General features: G+C 39.4%; 2 protein-coding genes across 10 annotated transcripts in view; both read right to left on the bottom strand.

Moving 5' to 3' along the window:
- LOC143027759 (zinc finger MYM-type protein 1-like) overlaps positions 1 to 19,967 on the bottom strand; it is a 487,234-nt gene that overhangs the window by 109,960 nt on the left and 357,307 nt on the right. The window lies entirely within an intron of this gene.
- LOC143027756 (tubulin polyglutamylase TTLL5-like) overlaps positions 1 to 19,967 on the bottom strand; it is a 182,337-nt gene that overhangs the window by 8,641 nt on the left and 153,729 nt on the right. For 8 of the 9 annotated variants that reach the window (XM_076189271.1, XM_076189267.1, XM_076189272.1 and 5 more), the window contains one exon: positions 10,066 to 10,283. In XM_076189271.1, the coding sequence (XP_076045386.1) occupies positions 10,066 to 10,283 (218 nt within the window). Of the gene's footprint in view, positions 1 to 8,646; positions 8,752 to 10,065; positions 10,284 to 19,967 lie in introns of all 9 variants that reach the window. The other variant, XM_076189274.1, reaches the window with a different exon arrangement.

Below are 19,967 nucleotides of genomic sequence, written 5' to 3'. Positions count from 1 at the left end.
AATTTGCTTTAAATTGAAATACTGTTTTACTGAAATAGTACTTGCACAAAACACAATTAGATGCTGCTTCAAATGCAGGCATCACATTCCTAACCAAGGTTGCTTGATGAATTTGTATAACCAACCGGTAGTTACAGTGAATTTACTGTCCTTTATTGGTTTTTCCTCCTTTTCAAGTCCTTCATGTAGAAGGAAAGGTAGTGAATGGTGGGATGAGGAAGCGAACAAGATTGTAGATGAGAAGAAATTAGCATTCCCAGATTGGTTACAAAATAGGACAAGAGAATCATATGAGAGGTACAAAGAAAAGAGAAGTAAAACATAAGATATAGGAGGCAAAGAGGAGAGCTGATGTGAAATGGGGTTTAGAGTATGACAGAAAAAATTGAAAGTAATAAATAGATGGTTTGGAAAGAAATTAAAAGGGAGAGAGGAGGCAAATTAAGTAGAGAAGAAAAGGTAAAAGGTGCAGATGGAGAGATGATAATGGAGGAAATGGCAGTAAGAGGAAGGTGGGCAGAGTATTTATGGGAGTTGCTTAATGTGAAGGAGGATAGGGAGGGAAAGATAGTTGTAGTGGGAAGCATTAAGAATGTGACAGTGATGAGTGAGGAAAATGGAGGAGAAATAAAGAAGGCCGAGGTGAAAGCAGTTGTTAAAATGATGAGAGCAGGTAAGGCACATGAGTTAGATGGGTATCATGCAGAGTGTCCAAAAAAGGGAGGTACAGTGATGGTGGACTGGCTGGTGAAGTTGTTTAATGTTTATTTAAAAGAGGGTAGAGTGCCGGAGGACTGCATGTATAGTTCCACTTTATGAAGGAAAAGGGGACAAGAGTGGGTGTAGCAGTTTCAGATGGATCAGTTTGTTGAGCATAGTTGGGAAGGGTTATGGGAGGGTTTTCATTGAGAGGATTAGGAGAGGAAGAGAGGGAATAATTGGTGAGGAGCAGTGTGGGTTTGGGACAGGTAGGGGTTGTGTGAATCAGATTTTTGTGGTCACACAGATATGTGAGAAAGCTATAGGAAAAGGTATGGATGTTTTTTGGGCCTTTATGGATTTGGAAAAGGCTTATGACAGGGTAGACAGGAAGGCACTGTGGGAGGTATTACAGATATATGGGGTAGGAGGAAAGCTATTGAGAGCAGTCAAGAGTTTTTGCTATAGTAGTACAGGGTGGGGCAGAGCAACTTGCTTTTTTGAATATGGCACCCTGAAGCGATGGTTGTTTTGAGGAGGGTGGGAGTAGCCACATTCGAAAGGATGGGGCATACAGTTGTATTGGGCCACTTTTTTCAGTTAGCATCATGGGGTGGATGAAGGTGGGGCGCACATTCTCTGTTGAGGCATATTTTTCCGTCGCTCAATGATAGCCAAGCAACTTGCATTCCGTACACATTTCAATATTGCACCCCATGGTCGTGTTCCTGGCTGGCAGTCGATTGTTTCATATGTAAAAAACTTAAGGGAAAATGGTGATGTGAAAAAAAGCGATCTGGCATTACACCAACAGCAAGGTCACCCCAAAACCTTGACGCAATAAGGCTTTCTGTTTTGCAATCCCCTCAATGCTCTGCCCGCAAACATGCAGCTGCTGTTTGGTTGTCTACTCGTTCTGTGAAGCGAATCCTTCATGAAGAACTAAAATTTCATCCCTACAAATTGGCTGTGGTGCAGGAACTTAATCCACGCGATTTTGTTGCTCGAGAAAATGGCATACCTCACGACACACTTGTTTTCTTCAGTGATGAGGTTCACTTCCATCTTTCGGGATCAGTAAATAAGCAGAACATGCGCTATTGAAGCCCTAATAACCCCAGACAACTTCTTCAGCGTCTCCTACATTCACAACATGTAACTGGTGTGCATTATCGCGAGTTGGGATAATTGGTCCATGTTTTTTTTTTAAGAAAACAAACAGGGAGTTTTGGTGACTTCTGACTGTTATGTCCACATGATTTAGGAGTTTTTCCTGCCAACACTCAACCAGATGGATGTGAGAGATGCACGGTTCCAGCAGGATGGTGCCACGGCACACACAGCAAGTGTGCCAATGTCTGTTTTGGGGTAACACTTCCCAGGACGCCTCATCTCCTTGAGGGGCGATCTGCAGTCGCCAGATTTAGCACCCTGCGACTATTTTTTATGGGGCTATATAAAACCACTTGTTTACAACAATTGTCCTAGGACCCTGGCTCATCTGAAGAACAACATTTGTCAAGCTGTCACCAACATACCCATAGATGTGCTGGACAGTGTTTGAGAATAATGGATGCCATCTGCCTGATATAATTTTTAAAACTGGAAAAACATAAAATATATATGTTGAACTTGATGCTGTTCAAAAAATTAAATATATATCTGCATTACTTTCGTTTTGATTGACTTTCCAAATAAGCAAGTTGCTCTGCCCCACCCTGTACAGCCTGTGTTAGAATCAGAAATGGAGAGAATGAATGGTTTGAGGTAAAGGTTGGACTTCACCAGGGATGTCTTATGTCATCTTGGCTGTTCAATTTATACATGGATGGGGTGGTGCGAGAGGCAAACGCAAGGGTAATGGGCTAGGGATTGGAGATGGTTAAAGAAAATGGAGAAAAGTGGGAGATAAGCCAGTTGTTTGCAGACGACACTGTCCTTGTAGCAGGATCAGAGGAGGGATAAAGGAAGTTAGTGACAGAGTTTAGTAAGATGCGTGAAAGAAGGAAGTTGAAGACAAATGTGGACAAAAGTAAGGTGATGAGATGTACAAGGGGAGAAAGTGGCAGCAAATTGGAGGTGAGTATTAAGGGAGAGACACTGGAGGAAGATACTAAGGTGCAAATGTGGTAGGAAAGGGAGGAGTGGAGGTGGAGGTATAATGTAGATTGAGAGAAACAAGTAAATATCTTGGGGGATTAAAAAGTATAATGAGAAATAGCCAGCTGTTCTTTGCGGATGACACTGCGCTTGTAGCAGGATCAGAGGAGGGATTTTAAGGAAGTTAGTGACAGAGTTTGGGAAAGTGTGTGAAAAAAGGAAGTTGAAGATGAATGTGGGTAAAAGTAAGGTGATGAGATGTACAAGGGGAGAAAGTGGCAGCAGACAGGAAGTGAGTATTAAGGGAGAGAGACTGGAGAAAGTGGATCATTTTAGATACTTGGGTGCAAATGTGGCAGGAAAGGGAGGAGTGGAGGTGGAGGTAGAATGTAGATAGAGAGAAGTGAGTAAATGCCTTGGTGGATTAAAAAGTGTGATGAGAAATAGACATTTGGGAATGGATGCTAAGAGGAGATTACATGAAGGAGTGATTGTGCTGACAGCACTGTATGGGGCAGAAACATGGAACATAAGAGAGGAAGAGAGGGGTTTGAATGTGTTTGAGATGAGGTGTCTGAGAAGTAGGATAGGGGTTACTAGGCTGGATAGAGTGAGAAATGAGGTGAGGAGAACAGGGCTGGAAATGGAGTTGAGAAATAGGGTTGATGAAAGAGTATTAGGATGGTTAGGACACATGGAAAGAATGAAGAAAGATTAGTGAAAGAGGTGTGGAAGGCAGATGTGGAAGGAGTGAATGTGAGGGGGGCGACCTAGGATGAGATAGATGGATGGGGTAGAAGGGGCTTTGGGAAAGAGGGGAATGTCTGTTGAGGAAGGACGGGAGTGGACAGAAGATAGGGGTGAATGGAGAATGGTTGTATATGGATGATGTGATCCATGAGGTGGAATGAGTGGGGAATGGGGGGTGAGGGAGTATGTGTGAGAAAAATTTGATACAGTTCGAACGGATTTCTCCTCGTCTTCTCTTTTTCTGCATGAGGGGACGGAGAGGGGGGTCGCCGATTTGATGAAGCAGCCTTGCTGTTGATGTGCTGTGTCTTGCAACACTGCTTCTGACCCATGGCAGTGGACAAGATGCAGGGATGATCAGTCATCCAAGAGGTGCCAAGATATGAGGGAGGGAAGAGGGTGGCAGGGAGTGGAGTGTGATAGCGATAGAATGGGTGGGAGTGGTTTTTATGCCTTAGTTTTTTGCCTACCTCCCTTATAAAGGGGAAAAAAGCTTTTAGTATATGTATTTATGTATTTCTAATTTCCTCCTCTTTTTTTGGTTTATGTTTCCTTTTTTTTGATGTACCATTTCCTCATCCTCAGGTCCAGTACTCTCCAAAAACTCATTATTTTCAGTCTCTGTTCTTTTCTTGTTTTTTATTTGCTTCATTTCTAAGTGTCTTTCCTTTTTCTATTTCCTCATTGCTCATTTCCCTTTTTAGTCATACATTTTCATAATTTTCACTATTTGCTAGTTGTATAGACACGGTAAAGGAAACATGGACTGGAGGTGAAGCTTTTATTCCTGACGTTTCGTCTAACGACTTTCTCAAAGGAATGAGCATACTAGAAACATACAGAGTTTATAAACCCGCCTTATGGCTCAAGGGGGTGTGCGAGCGTATAGCGCTGTGTTCTGATTGGCCTGCTGAGACAGCCAATCACGAAGCACTATATTCGCTTCATGATTGGCTGTCTCAGCGGGCCAATCAGAACACAGCGCTATACGCTCGCACACCCCCTTGAGCCATAAGGCGGGTTTATAAACTCTGTATGTTTCTAGTATGCTCATTCCTTTGAGAAAGTCGTTAGACAAAACGTCAGGAATAAAAGCTTCACCTCCAGTCCATGTTTCCTTTACCGTGTCTATACAACTTATTCACATGGATTTTCATTTTTATTTGCCAGTTTTGCTACTTTTGATAGTATTTCTTCAGGTATCATTCGAGTCCTCAGTTTGATTTTTAGAGGCCTATAGTGTTTTTCAGTATTGTCCCATCCTATGCACCTCATTAATGTCTTTGTTGAACTCTTGTCCTTTTTCCTGAACCACTTTCAGAATTTCCTCTGCAATTTCCTTCTCTTTTTCTCTTTGATATTTGTATACATTATGTTTTTCCTTAATACCATAAACTACAATGCACTTTTTTTATCTACTAGTCTCTTACCCAATTTTCCTTTACTTTAATTACCGTTTCTTTAGCGTTTTCCTCTACCTACTGTTATGCTTTTTCTTTAAATGTTATTTTCTGATTTTCTTGTTCTTGTTTCCACTGATTTTTTATTTTTAGGAGATCAGTCTCTTGAATTGATTCTCCCACTTGTTTTGGTCACTGCTTGTACAGTATTTGTTTTTTGACCTCTTTTTTTAGTTCCTCATTTTTGTTTCTGTCTTCATTATTCTTTCTTTTGTTATCACTTCTGATCATGCTTAGTTCACTTTTTAGTTCATTAACCCCTTCCATACGGTGCCGCATACGTAGGCGGCATGAGGAGCAAGTGGATACGCGAGGCTGCCATATTGGCGTCTTGATTATATTTATTGTAGTTGCCCCTGCGTAATGACATACTCTCTAAACTGTCTTTAATCACATTTTCTATGGTTATCAAAATTCACGGGTGAAAGAGAGAACGATTGATATAAGCGGTGACTATATTTTATGATGCGAGTATTATTACACATCGTATGGCTGGCAGCGGCTGCTGCCCGCGAGATTTAAGGCCCGTACTGAAGAGGTTAAGCTGTTTATTTCTTATCTTTTCATAGATTAGTCATTTCTCTGTGCATTGCTCTATAATCTATTCTTAAATCTATTAATTCCTCCATCTCATTGTTAATGTCTCAATTTCTTAGTATTATGCTACACCTAGATTCCCTCTCTCCATCTAACCCTTAACCACTTCCATACGGTGACGCCTACGTAGGCGGCATGAGGAGCAAGTGGGTACTCGATGATGCTGACGTCGCCATCTTGATTATATTTATTGTAGTCGTACCTACGTAACTTCCATTCTCTCTAAACTGGCTTCATCATATTTTCTATGGTTATCAAAATACACGGGTGAAAGAGAACGAATGATTGAGCACCGACTTTATTTTTTATAATGTGATTATTATAACGCAACATCGCACATTGGGCAGCTAATGCTGCCAGACGTGCGATGTGCCCCAGAGTGAAGATGTTAACCTAATATTGCTCTATCTCTTTAGAAACCTGTAAAAACATTAATTTCCCACCTTTGAGTTGATTTTGGGGTATCGTTTAAACAAGTCCTCTTTGGTATCACTCCAAGTGGCGATTCTACTCTACTCACGTCTAGTCCTCTTTTCGTTGGTTCATTATTCTTTCTTTCTCCTTTTCCTTCCTTCATTCTATACGTTAATACATTTGATCAAATTGGATATTTTATCACCATAGCGGTCACTCGAATGCCATAACTTCTTCACCGTAAATATAAACATAGGTGTTTCCTTGATCCTAGCAAAAAAATCGCTGGCTTGGAGCTTGTTCCCTAGCCTTTCATTTGCTCCAACTGCACACAGAGAGCATGTGTGTATGTGCATGTGATGGCAAGTAAACCAGCTTTGGCTTTTGGACCCTACAATGAAAGCGTTAAGTCTTGCTGCATTGCCTCTCCCCAGTGCAGTGGGCAGGGGACTGAGATGGTCTTTCATCCAGAAAGAATTAAGATGGAGATGGCTGACAAATGGGTTTTTGGATGGATGTGGAATGGGTGCAAGGTGGATGTTTGATTTTGCCACCTCAGGTCCTTTGGTATATGTATCTACAAACAAGAACCAATTAAAATAAAACTGGAAAAATTAGATCTTGTATTCATTTGCAAAAGATGGAGAGAAAAATAGAAAGAAACAAAGAAGAAAAAGAAGAAGAAAAAGAAAAGGGCAGGGGGTCCATTGTTGTAGCCAGGAGTTCAGTGGTACTACCTAATCACAGTAATGTGATAACAGTGATTGATTTTCATATCTTTACATTAGTTACCTACCAAATAGAAGTGGAGGACAATATATTCAACTTCTGATTTGGTGATTCTGACTACATACCTAATTTGCATTATCAGCCCCATGAGGGAAAGTTTCAGCAATGTATACTTTCTACCTATAACCTTAGTGCATCTTCCATATATTATGCATGTATGCCTTTTATGTAATTTTTCCTTTGAAATATCCAATGAAGTGCAAGCTGATTTAATTTTCTTGTTAGTGAGTTCGAAAAATCAGCTCTCCAATAACCCAAGCTTCTGCTCTACACTTGATGTACCATCTCCATTCTTCAGAGAATCCTGAACATTTATCTTCTGCTCTAATGTTACATATTGTCTTGATTTCTTCTCACCCTTTCTCACCCTCTTCCTGTTAGACCTGATAGGTCTGTCAGTTGCCACATCTCGTTAGCTCCCTCCATTGTTGACCTTCCTCGTATTTTCTATCCCTCTCAACCTCCTCCAGTGAAGTTCCCCTCTTGTGCAGGGCCTGCTGGATATTTGTTCTCCATCTCATTCTTGGGCGTCCCACAGGTCTTCTTCCTTCTGGTTTCCATAAGTAGTACTTCTTTGGATATCTTTGCTCTTCCATCCGCATAACATGTCCGTACCATCTCAGCTGTCCTCTCTCCACATAGTCCAGTACATTCTCAACCCCCAATGCTTCTCTTATAACTTGATTCCTTATTCGGTCCACCCTTGTACATCTGTAGATAACCCTTAGTGCTCTTGATTTCTTAGCAGGGATAAATATTAATGTAGTAGATGGCCTCTTTATCATTGCAATGATGGATAGTACACAAGTGGCTGGAGAAATTCCCACAATTTACATAGATCACTCCACTTGAGTGTCAGGCACACTTGTGTTCATGTTTGGCAGGAAGCAGAAGTTGTAAATGTGGGAGATGTGCACTAAAATCATACATACATACATATACTAACAGTATTTTCCCCCTTACAAGGGAGGTAGCCAAAAATCAATGGCATAAAATCCACTCCCATACATTCTATCCCCTCTTACTCCACTCCCATTCATCCCCCTCCCTCACTCTTATCTTGGCTCTTCCTGGAGCCTAGCTTAAAATAGGAAGGATTAACTTTAAACTGATACTTTGGCTGGGTTTTTTCTTCAATATCTGTCCTGTAGGATCACCTCAACAGGTACCTATCATTAGTTCGAAGGAAACTGAAGGATGAAGAATAAAAGTATAGAAAGGTTTATATGGATACCCTCTCCTTCAATCCACTTAAATTTTCTTGTTCTAAAAAGGGGCACTTAATAATTGTGCAAATAGTGTAGGTCAACAAAGAGCTGCCTGGTTTTCTATCCTTTTCAATATGAATTATTTAGGCCCAATGGTTGTAAATATCTTTGGTTAACATTAATGGACTGATCACAATGGACTAGACAAAGCTACAGGCATATGTAATAAACTTTTATGTATATCTCAAACTTGGTTCAAAATCTTTATAAATTTTCTTGAAAGACTGGTACTTGACGAAGACTGGTGCATGACGAAGAAATCAGGTGGGGGCAAATGGTGGGCCAATATCAACCAGCAACTTAATCAGTATAAAAATGCTGTGCAGTGCATTTTTTTTCAAAATGGCAACTTCTAGTATGTCTTCTCTAATAGCTTGTTTAATGAGCACAGCCAAACACCTCAAGGACTGATTAGTCTTTGAATGGATACCTTCCAGGGAACACCATATTTCCAGTGACACAGTCTTAAAAGAAACTATGTCTGTCCTCTGTTTAAGATTCATGCGATTGAGCAGCACTTCTATGGAAAGTGTAGAGAATAAGAAGTGTATATGGAAATGAATGCTTACCTTATGCAGTAGTTGTGTACAGCTGAGTGATGAATCCTAAGAATGTATGAAATCTCTCTCCTTTAAATGTACTACTTTTCTCCACCATATGCTCAGCCAGATGTCCTACAAAGTGAGCACTGGATCATCCTGAGCAAGGGACACTTTCTTGTGCATTCCTCCAATTTTACTCAACATTGCGAGTAAAGGCACCCATGCAAGGATCATTGGAGCAAGTCACAGTAAAATGTGGGTCTCTATGTAAGCATTGCAAGTAAGTAGGCCACTAGTATGTATGTGGGCATATCTGTTCTAGATTATAACATAAAAGTATTTCTTCAGGAGTCAAAAAATACTATGGCCCTTAAAACATTCTACTGTGACATTCTACAGATTTTGTTCCATTAAACACCAGATAACTTTATCCCCCTCAAAGCCAGACTGAAGATAAAATTGGGTGATCTATATCTATCTAAATACCATTCCCATCCACCACCATTTCTTCCCTCTCATCTTAGCTCCTTGTGAATGAAGGGTTATCCCTGTCTCTTGCCCAATGCCCAGGTCAGAAGCAATGCAGCAAAACAGTACATCCACAGTTAGGTTGCCTCACTTCATTGGCAACCTTCATACCCTCATGCAGAAAATAGAGAAGATGGGGAGAAATCCTTTCATGCTGTGTTAAAATATCATCCACACACAACCACTCCCATATCCCTTGCCCCCTCCTTTCCTTGTTCAAGAGAGAGAACCAATTCCTTTGTGCTATATCAAAATATCCCTACACAGCCATTCTCCACTCAACTCCATCACCTGCCTACTCCCTTATATATATATATATATATATGTATATATATATATATATATATATACATATATATATATACATATATATATATATATCTATATATATATATAATATCTATATATACAATATCTATATATATATATATAATATCTATATATGTTCTGTTTTGTTCTGTCTGTCCCTTCAGCTAAACAAATTTGTTGGTAATAATAAGAACAATATCTGTAAGGTACATCACAATACTGAGGGATTTAATCAATCCTTTTTTATTTGATAAGGAAGCAAGCCTTAATGTAATTTGGGAAACTGGCAATAACTAGAAAATACCCAGAAGCATAATCAACTGTATTCCAAACCTTTGAGTTCATGGGAATTATGTCCAAAGTATGAACAGTTTTGGTCCCTCATAGTTTCCATAAGATGGTGGCCTTTTTGTTTTGCTTTTGCATTTTCATCCATACTGTAAGGTAGCAACTACCTAGCAACTGTTAGCAAATGCCTCCCACCTGATTTCTTCACTCCAACAAAACCAAAGTTCCCATGCAGTTCAGTGCCTTCGGCAAACTAATCCATGTTCACAGTTGAATCTCTATGTTTCCTTCTGAAACTAAAACTCACAAACAGAAACTTACTGGTGGATGGAGATCGCCGAGCCCTTCGGGGAGAGCCATGAGGTGAGGAAGTGGGTGTTCGTGTGCGTGTGGAAGCAGACTGGACTGGGGGAGATGTTGAACGGAGAGAGCCTGAATGAGCGTGGCTTAACTTAGGCCTGCGGGCAGAGTCTAGAAACACACCAGCAGAATTGTGCATTCGAGTCTGCAGGGTTAGAATCTCTTCTAAGTCAGTCTCTCTGAAAGACAAATCCTTCTTAAGAAATGTAAAATGTAAAGAAAAAAGTATGAAAGTGATTGTACCTACAATATTATATAGCACAAAACCAAGCAGAGAGGAAGATACTGCATGGTTTTGAGATAAGTGAAAAGTGTTGGAGATGGTAAAACAGAGAGTAGTTAAGTGATTTTGGGCATACAGAGAGAATTAATGAGGAAGGACTAATAGAGCAGTAGAAAGCAAACATGTGTGGAGTGAGCTAAAGGAATACCAAGAATGAGAAGGATAGAGTGAAGGAATCTTTGGGGTGCATGTGGTATATTAGTTGAGCAGGGAAAGGAATGGCTAAAAGGATGACACAACAAATCTTTTTCCTCTTTTGCTTTTTGTTTCTAAAAGAGTAGCAGAGCTTGTGTTAGAATTAGAAATGGACAGAGTCAATGGTTTGAGGTAAAGGTGGAACTTCACCAAGGATGTATTATGTTGCCTTGGCTGTTCAATTTATGCATTGATGGGGTGGTGCAAAAGGTAAATGCAAGGGTAATGGGTCAGGGATTGGAGATGGTTAAAGAAAATGGAGAAAAGTGGGAGACATGCTAGTTGTTGTTTGCTGATGACACTGTGCTTGTAGCAGGATCAGTGGAGGGATTAAGAAAGTTACAGACAGAGTTTGGGAAGGGTTGCAAAAGAAGGAAGTTGAATATAAATATAGGTAAAAGTAAAGTGATGAGATGTACAAAGGGAGAATGTGGCAGCAAATTGGAAGTGAGCATTATGGGAAACTGGAGGAAGTGGATAGTTTTAGATACTTGGATGTAATTGCAGCGTGAAAGGGAGGAGTGGGAGTGGAGGTAGCATGTAGATTGAGAAAAACAAGTAAATGCCTTGTAGGATTAAAAATTGTAATGAGAAATGGACATTTGGGAATGGATGCTAAGAGGAGATTGTATGAAGGAGTGATTGTGCTGACAGCACTGTATGGGGAACAAACATGGAACATTAGAGAGGAAGAGAGGACAAATTTGAATGTATTTTCCTGGTTATATTTTACGGGAAGAGACCTATGCTCGTAGTGACACGCTTTTGTATCTTTCTTGTATAGTTTTTGCACTCACTGTTTCTTCATTCAGTTTGTTCCAGATATCTATCACTCTGTGTGGGAAGCTATTCTTTTTCCAATCTCTTCTGTAACTATCCTTTTTAAGTTTCTTTTTGTGTCCTCTGGTTTTTCTTCTATCCCACTTTAATAAGTCATCTCTATCAAGGACTTCCATCCCTTTCATAATTCTGTAGATGGTTAGCAGGTCTCCTCTTTCTCTTCTTTGTTCCAGGGTTGGTAGTTTGAGTTTGTCCAATCTTTGTTCGTATGTCAAATTGGAGAGTGTTGGTGCCATCTTTGTTGTTGCTCTTTGAATTCTTTTTAATTTCTTTGTGTTCTTTTTAGTACTAGGTGCCCATAGTGTCGAAGCATTTTCCAATTTTGGTTTTATCAAGGTAACTAATATTTTCTTTACCATTTCTTCATCCATGTAGTCAAAAGCTACTTTCATTGATCTTAATAAATAAAAAATAGTGATAGTTACTCCTAGGTCCCTTTCTGAGTTGACCTATTTAATTTCCTTTGTACCAATTTTGTACTGTCCTGATATTCTGTTTTTGCTTTTTCCAAATTCTATTATACTACATCTCTTGATGTTGAAATTCACTTTACTCTTCTGACTCCATTTCCAGATTTTGTCCAGGTCTTCTTGTGATGATTTGCAATCTTCCTCTGTACTTACTCTCTTTAGTAGTTTTGCATCATCTGCAAAGAAGTTCATATAACATTCCACACCTTCATCCAATACAGAGTCTTGTGGGACTCCACTTATCATTTCTTCCCAATTTGAGTTCTTGTCTCTGAGTACCACCCTCATTTTTCTCCTGTTCAAGAAATCTTTCATTAATTCCAATAACTTTCCTTGTATTACACCTATTGTTTCAATTTTTCTAAGAAGCCTTTTGTGTGATATTTTGTCAAATGCCTTACGTAAATCTAAGAAGGCACAATCTGCCCATCCATCCCTTTCTTGAATTATTTCTATTAATCTCGAGTAATAACATATTAAGTTTGTGGCACATGATCTTTCATGTCTAAATCCAAATTGTTTTGGATTTACTATTTTGTCCTCCAAGTGTTTATTCATCTACTTTTGATAACTTTTCACATATTTTTGCTATAGTACTTGTAAGGGAGACCAGTCTATACAGGTAAACGTCGACTTACGATGGCATTAGGTTTCGATAGAGCCATCGTAAGACGATCTCATCGTAAGTCGATCCCCACTCTGTTCCGTGGTCACTGTACCTAGCCTACCTGTATATTAACCACCAGAGATACTGAATATAGCCTATTAAACATGTACAGTAGTTTATTTAATTATCTTTATCCTTTTTACCATATTCAAACACTATAATATGTATTTTCAGTACGGAACTAAAATCTCGCGGGCAGCAGCCAATGCCAGCCGTACGACGTGACGTAATAATACTCGCATCATAAAATATAGTCACCGCTTATATCGATCGTTCTCTCTTTCACCCGCGAATTTTGAAAACCACAGAGAATGAATCATTTGAGAGAATGTAAAAACACGGGCGACTACAATAAATATAATCAAGACGCCGATATGGCAGCGTCGTGAATCCACTTGCTCCTCATGACGCCTACGTGTGCGGCACCGTATGGAAGGGGTTAAATTATCATATCGTCGTCGTCGTCATCGTAAAGTCGAACAATCGTAAGTCGCGGCCATCGTAAGTCGACGTTTACCTGTATATATATATTTGTCTCCTTAGTATATTGGTACAATATTTATATTTTTCCAATCTTGTGGTATTTTTCCTTCTTTGAGTGAGAAATAAATTATCTTGTGTATTTTGTTCATTACTTCATCTATACATTCTTTCAATATCCAATTTCCAATTCAATCTGGCCCGTGTGACTTTCTGATGTCGAAGGTTTTTTCTCTTATTTCTGTGTCACTGTTATTTCTTTCATTGCGGGGGATCTCTCTTTGTCCTTCCTCCCAATTTTGTGAGTTTTTAATTGTGAATACAGATTTAAAATACTTGATCATAATTTCAGCCATTTCTACATCATCTATATATTCTTTATTTCCTTGCATAGTTTCACTATTTCATGTTTGTCTTTTAGTTTGTCATCTGTAAATAGTTTAGGCTGGTCCTTGCATTTTTCTATCATGTCGTTTTCATAGTTTCTTTTTTTTCTTCCCTGTGTATTTTTACATATTCGTTTCTTAGTTTGATGTATGTTTGCCATTTGGTCTTTTTTTTTTTGCCCTTTTTCCATCTTTCCCAGGCTTTGCCTCTTCTATCTTTAGCTTCACTACACTTTTTGTTATACCCTCCTTGTATTTTTCTTTTAATATGTTTCACTTCTCTTCCATCTTTGTTTCTTCATTTAAATTTTTTTCTCAGTTTGCATTTTGGAAGAGAAGAAAAAAAAAAAAATATATATATATATATATATATATTTTTAAGTCTGTTTTGTTGTCCATTAATCTTCATTTTCTATGTTTCTCATCTCTACTAACATTGTTTTGTTCTTTGGTTCGATCTCTATATATGGTCACTCTTCCCAACTGGTGTCTTGTATGCCATTTTGTCCACTATTCCAGGCTCAGATTTGAATATTAAGGCTAGTCTCGACGGTTCTTCATTATTTCTATATCTGGTGTTTTCTTTCACCCATTGAGTCAATGTGTATTCAGTGGTCATATCCAATAGAATATTTCCCCAAAGTTCATCTCCACCTTTTACTGTCATTTCTTCCCTACATATTTCCTTTGAGTTAAAGTCACCCATAATTACTATATTTCCTCCTTTCATTAATTCAATTAATGTATTCATTGTGTCTTCCAGTAGTTTGGAATGATCACTACCAGTCCAAGCCTGTGTTTTTGGGGGCAGACATACTACCATAAATTTTCTACTTTTCATATTTCCGTTTTCAACTTAATCATAATCTATTCTACATATTTTTTTGAGATGAGGTGCCTGAGAAGTATGATAGAGGTTACTAGGCTGGATAGTGTGAGAAACAAGGAGGTGAGGAGGAAAGTGGGGGTGGAAAGGGAGTTGGGAGATAAGGTTGACAAAAGAGTATTGGGATTGCTTGGACACATGGAAAGAATGAGTGAAGAATGATTAGTAAAAGATATGTAGAAGGCAGAGTTGGAAGGAGTGAACATGAGGGGGTGACCAAGGATGAGATGGATGGATGGGGTAAATGGGGCATTAAGGAAGGGGAATGTCTGTTGAGGAAAGAAGGGAGAAGACAGAAGATAGGGGTGAATAGAAAATGGTTGTATAAGGATAATGCTGTGATGCATAGAAGGGAGTGGGTGGGGGATGGGGAGGGTGAAGGAGTATGTGAATGATATTTTGACAGAGCCTGAAGGGATTTCTCCCTGTCTTCTCTTTTTCTGCATGAGGGGATAGAGAGGGGGGGAGTTGCCAATGAAATGAAGCAGCCTTGGTGTGAATGAGCTGTGCCTTGTTGCACTGCTTCTGACCCAGGGCAGTGGACAAGATGTAGGGATGACTCGTCATACAGGAGAAGCCAAGATAAAGGGGAAGGAAGGGGGTGAATGGGAGTGGAGTATGTAGAGATGGAATGGGTGGGAGTGGATTTTATGCCTTCAATTTTTGGCTACCTCCTTTGTAAGGGGGAAATAGCCATTAGTATATGTATGCTTTTGTAATGGGTTCTTTTCCCAAGGAATAGTTTAAGATGTTATTTTGCAGCTATTAACCATTTCCAGTACTTTACATTTTTTAGTATTGAAATTCACATCCCATTCTTGGGCCCATGCAAAAAAGTGTCTTGATCTTTTTGCAATACTCTACAGTTGTGTATTTACCTGTGTGGAAAACTTATTACTTATCATTATTTTTCTTTCAGACCTCTTCTATAATTAACAAGTCCTCTTTATCAAGGACTTTCGTGTCTTTCATGGTTCTATAGATGGTCAGTAGGTCGCCTCTCTTCTTTATTCCAAAGTTGGTAATTTCAATTTAGCCAGTCTCTCTTCATATCACAAGTTTGAGTGCTGGGGCCATTTTTGTGGTTGCTCTCTGGATTCTTTTAATTTTCTTTATATTCTTTTTGATTTTGGGTGACCATAATGTTGCAGCATACTCCTGTCTAGGCTTTATTAGTGTGACTAATATTTTTCAACCATTTCTTCATCTAAATAGGTAAAAGCCACTTTTATTTATCTTAATAAATTATAGGATTTTCCGACAATTTTGTTTATTTGTTTATCAGGGGACAAGTCATTTCAGATAATTACTCCCAGGTGTTTTTCAGATCCCACTTTACTTCCTTTGTTCAATTTGTATACTGTCCTGATATATATATATATATATTTTTTTTTTTTACTTTTTCTGAACTCCATTATGCTACATTTCTTAATGTTGAAGTCCACTTCCCACTTCTGACTCCAATTTCCAAAAATGTTTAGGTCTCTGTAGTGATTCACAATCCATTTCTGTTTTCACTTCCCTCAACAATTTAGCATCGTCTGCAAAGAAACTGATGTAACATTCTACATCTTCATCCATGTCATTCACATAAATAGCGAACATTAGTGGAGCTAATGCTGATCCCTGTGGAACTCCACTAATCACCTCCCAACCTGAATACTTTTCTCTGAGCACTACTCTCATTTTTCTACCATGCAGGAAATCCTCCATCCAAGCAGGTTACCTTGTATCCCTCCTATGTTTTCCAATTTTTTAAAATAATTTTTTGTGTGGTACTTGTTGAAGGCTTTTTATAAGTCTAGGAAAGCACAATCAACCCATCCATCCCTTTCTTGTATTATATCTATTAGCCTTGAGTAGAAGCAGATTATACTTGTGGCACATGATCTTCCCTATCTGAATCCAAATTGTCTTGATTTTATTGTTTTCTTTCAGGTGTTTTACCCATCTATTCTTGATAATTTTCTCACAAATTTTGGCTACAGTGCTTGTAAGGGAGACTGCTCAGTAATTAGTTGGTGTGTGTATTTACATAATAGTATTATACAGTAAGGGGAGCTGTGCTCATAGTGACCAGTCTTTGTATCTCTCAGCATCTAGTTTGTTCTTAAATTCTTCTAAGGTTTTGCACACACTATTGTTTTGTCCAATTTGTTCCAGACATCCACCACTCTGTGTGGGAAACAATTTTTTTTTCCAGATCTCTTCTATAAATACCCTTTCTGAGTTTCTTTTCATGTCCTCTTCTTTTTCTTTTATCCCACTTTAATAAGTCTTCTCTGTTGAGGACTTCCATGCCTTTTATGATTCTGTATATGGCCAGTAGATCTCCTATTTTTCTTCTTTGTTCCATGGTTGGTAGTTCCACTTTAGACAATCTTTGTTCATATGTCAATTTTGAAAATGTTGGTGCCATCTTTGTCACTGCTCTTTGGATTCTTTCTAATTTCTTTGTATTCTTTTTTGTACTGGGTGTCCAGTGTCGCAGTGTACTCCAATCTTGGTCTTATCAGTGTGACTAGTATATATTTTTTTTACCACTACTTCATCCAAGTAAATAAAAATCACCTTTATTGATCTTAATAAATTGTAGGTTTCTCTATTTTATTTATCTGCTTGTCTGGGGACATGTCTTTGTTAATAATTACTCCAGGTTTTTTTTTTTTTTTTTTTTTTTTTTTTTTTTTTACTTGCTTTGTACCAATTTTATATTGTCCTGATATTCTTTTTTTGCTTTTTCCAAACTCCACTATACTACATTTCTTGATGTTGAAGTTCACTTCCCACTTTTGGCTCTATTCCCAGACTTTGTCCAAGTCTCTCTGTAGTGATTCATTCTTTTTTTGTACTTCCTTTTGGGACTAGGCATCCTTCTCCTTGTAGCCCCACCAGGGACATTCCTAAAGAAAGTAAAGGCATAAGAGGGTCTAGGAGTTTTCCGACTAGCACCCTAAGGTTTGGGTCTTTTAATGTGCGTGGATGTGGTACAGATGAGAGTAAAAGGGAAGAGATAGGTAGTATGTTTGTGAGAAGAAAGATGGATGTGTTGGCTCTGAGTAAAACTAAGTTGAAAGGGAAGGGCAAGTGTAAGTTTGGGAGTGTAAGTGGGAGGTTATCAGGAGTGAATAGAGGGCGAGGGAAGGAAGGGGTGGCTATACTAGTAAGTGAAGAGATAGGTAAACATGTAGTGAAGTGGAAGGAGGTTTCCTCAAGAATAATGTGGATGAAGGTGAAACTGGGAAAGGAGATGTGGGTTTTTGTAAGTGTATATGGGCCTGGCAGTGAGAAGAGTGTAGAAGAAAGGGAGGCTTTCTGGATAGATTTAAATGAGTGCATACAGGGATTAGGGAGGAACGTCAATGTAATATTACTGGGAGGCCTTAATGCTAGGGTAGGAAATGATCCAATTGATGGAGTGGTTGGGAAATGTGGAGTTCTAGGAAAGAATCGTAGTGGAGAGTTGATGGTGGAAATGTGTCTAGAAAGAGAGTTGATGATAGCAAATACAGTGTTTTGGAAGAAAGTCAAGCATAAGTACACATGGGAGAGGGTGGTGGATGGAAGGGTGGTAGATAGAGCGTTAATGGATTATGTAGTGGTAAATAGGATTATGATAGGAACAGTTAAGGATGTAAATGTGCTAAGGGGAGAGGGTGGGGGAATATCAGATCATTTTTTGGTGGAAGGTAAGTTGAAAGTGGAGGATAGATGGAGAAAGAGGAAAGGGACAAAAGGTAGGGAGGTTCTTAGAGTGAACTCTTTAAATGAAAAGGAAAAGGAGAAGGGGTACAAGAAGAAGCTGAAGGAGGAGTGGGAGGGAGTGAAGGATAGAGTAGAGCTGGGTGTGGAGGAGGAGTGGGGATGGTTCAGGGAGGGAGTCACAAAGTGTGCAAAGATGGTGTGTGGAACAAGAAGGACAGGAGGAAATAGAAAGAAGGGTAGTGAGTGGTGGGATGAGGAAACAAGGAAGGTTGTAGAAGAGAAGAAGCGAGCTTTCACAGATTAGTTACAAATTAGGACGAGGGAGTCATATGAGAGGTACAAAGAAAAGAAAAGAGAAGTAAAGCAAAAGGTAAAGGAGGCAAAGAGGTGAGCAGATGTGAAATGGGGTAAGAGTATAACAGAAAATTTTGAAAGTAATAAAAAGATGTTTTGGAAAGAAATTAAGAGAGGAAAAGGAGGCGAATCAAGTAGAGAAGAAAAGGTAAAAGGTGCAGATGGAGAGATGATAATGGAAGAGAAGGCAGTAAGGGGAAGATGGGCAGAATATTTTAGGGAGTTACTGAATGTGAAGGAGGATAGGGAGGGAAAGATAGCTGCAGTGGGAAATGCTAAGAAAATGACTGTGATGAGTGAGGAAAATGGAGGAGAAATAAGGAAGGATGAAGTGAAGGCAGTTGTTAAGATGATGAAAGCAGGTAAGGCCCTGGTCTGGATGGATGCCATGCAGAATGTAAAAAAGGAGGTACAGTGATGGTGGACTGGCTGGTGAGGTTATTTAATGTTTGCTGGAGAGAGGGTAGAGTGCCAGAGGACTGGAGGAGTGCCTGTATAGTTCCACTTTACAAGGGAAAAGGGGACAAGTGTGAATGTAGTAGTTTCAGAGGGATTAGCTTGTTAAGTGTAGTTGGAAAGGCTTATGGGAGGATCTTGATTGAGAGGATTAGGTGAGGAACAGAGGGAGTAATTGGTGAGGAACAGTGTGGATTTTGGATGGGTAGAGGTTGTGTAGATCAGATTTTTGTGGTAAGACAGATATGTGAGAAAACTATAGGAAAGGGGAAGGATGTTTTTTGGGCTTTTATGGATCTGGAAAAGGATTACGACAGGGTAGACAGAAAGGCACTGTGGGAGGTTTTGCGGATATATGGGATAGGAGGAAAGCTCCTAGGAGCTGTCAAGAGTTTTTATGAGGGTAGTAGAGCTTGTGTCGGGATTGGAAATGGAGAGAGTGAGAGGTTCGAGGTAAAGGTGGGACTTCATCAAGGATGCGTTATGTCGCCCTGACTGTTCAACTTATACATGGATGGGGTGGTGCGAGAGGTAAATGCAAGGGTAGTGGGTCAGGGATTGGAGATGGTTAAAGAAAATGGAGAAAAGAGGGAGGTGAGCCAGCTGTTGTTTGTGGACGACACTGCACTTGTGGCAGGATCGGAGGAGGGATTGAGGAAGTTGGTGACAGAGTTTGGGAGAGTGTGTGATAGAAGAATGCTGAAGATAAATGTGGGTAAAAGTAAGGTGATGAGATGTACAAGGGGTGAAAGTGGCAGTAGACTGGAAGTGAGCATTAAGGGAGAGCGACTGGAGGAAGTAGAAAGTTTTAGATACTTGGGTGCAAATGTGGCAGGAAAAGATGGAGTGAAGGTGGAGGTAGAATGTAGATTGAAAGAAGCGAGTAAATGCCTTGGTGGATTAAAGAGTGTAATGAGGAATAGACATTTGGGAATGGATGCTAAGAGGAGACTGTATGAAGGAGTGATTGTGCCAACAGCACTGTATGGGGCAGAAACATGGAACATAAGAGAAGAAGAGAGAAGGAGTTTGAATGTGTTTGAGATGAGGTGTCTGAGAAGTATGATGAGGGTTACTAGGCTAGATAGAGTGAGAAATGAGGAGGTGAGGAGGAGAACAGGGGTGGAAAGGGAGTTGGGAG

The sequence above is a fragment of the Oratosquilla oratoria genome, chromosome 8 (assembly GCF_046742065.1).
Source record: "Oratosquilla oratoria isolate Oo_2021 chromosome 8, ASM4674206v1, whole genome shotgun sequence".
Lineage (NCBI taxonomy): Eukaryota > Metazoa > Arthropoda > Malacostraca > Stomatopoda > Squillidae > Oratosquilla > Oratosquilla oratoria.
The sequence above is the reverse complement of the archived record's forward strand: the minus strand, read 5'-3'. Positions and strand labels throughout refer to the sequence as shown.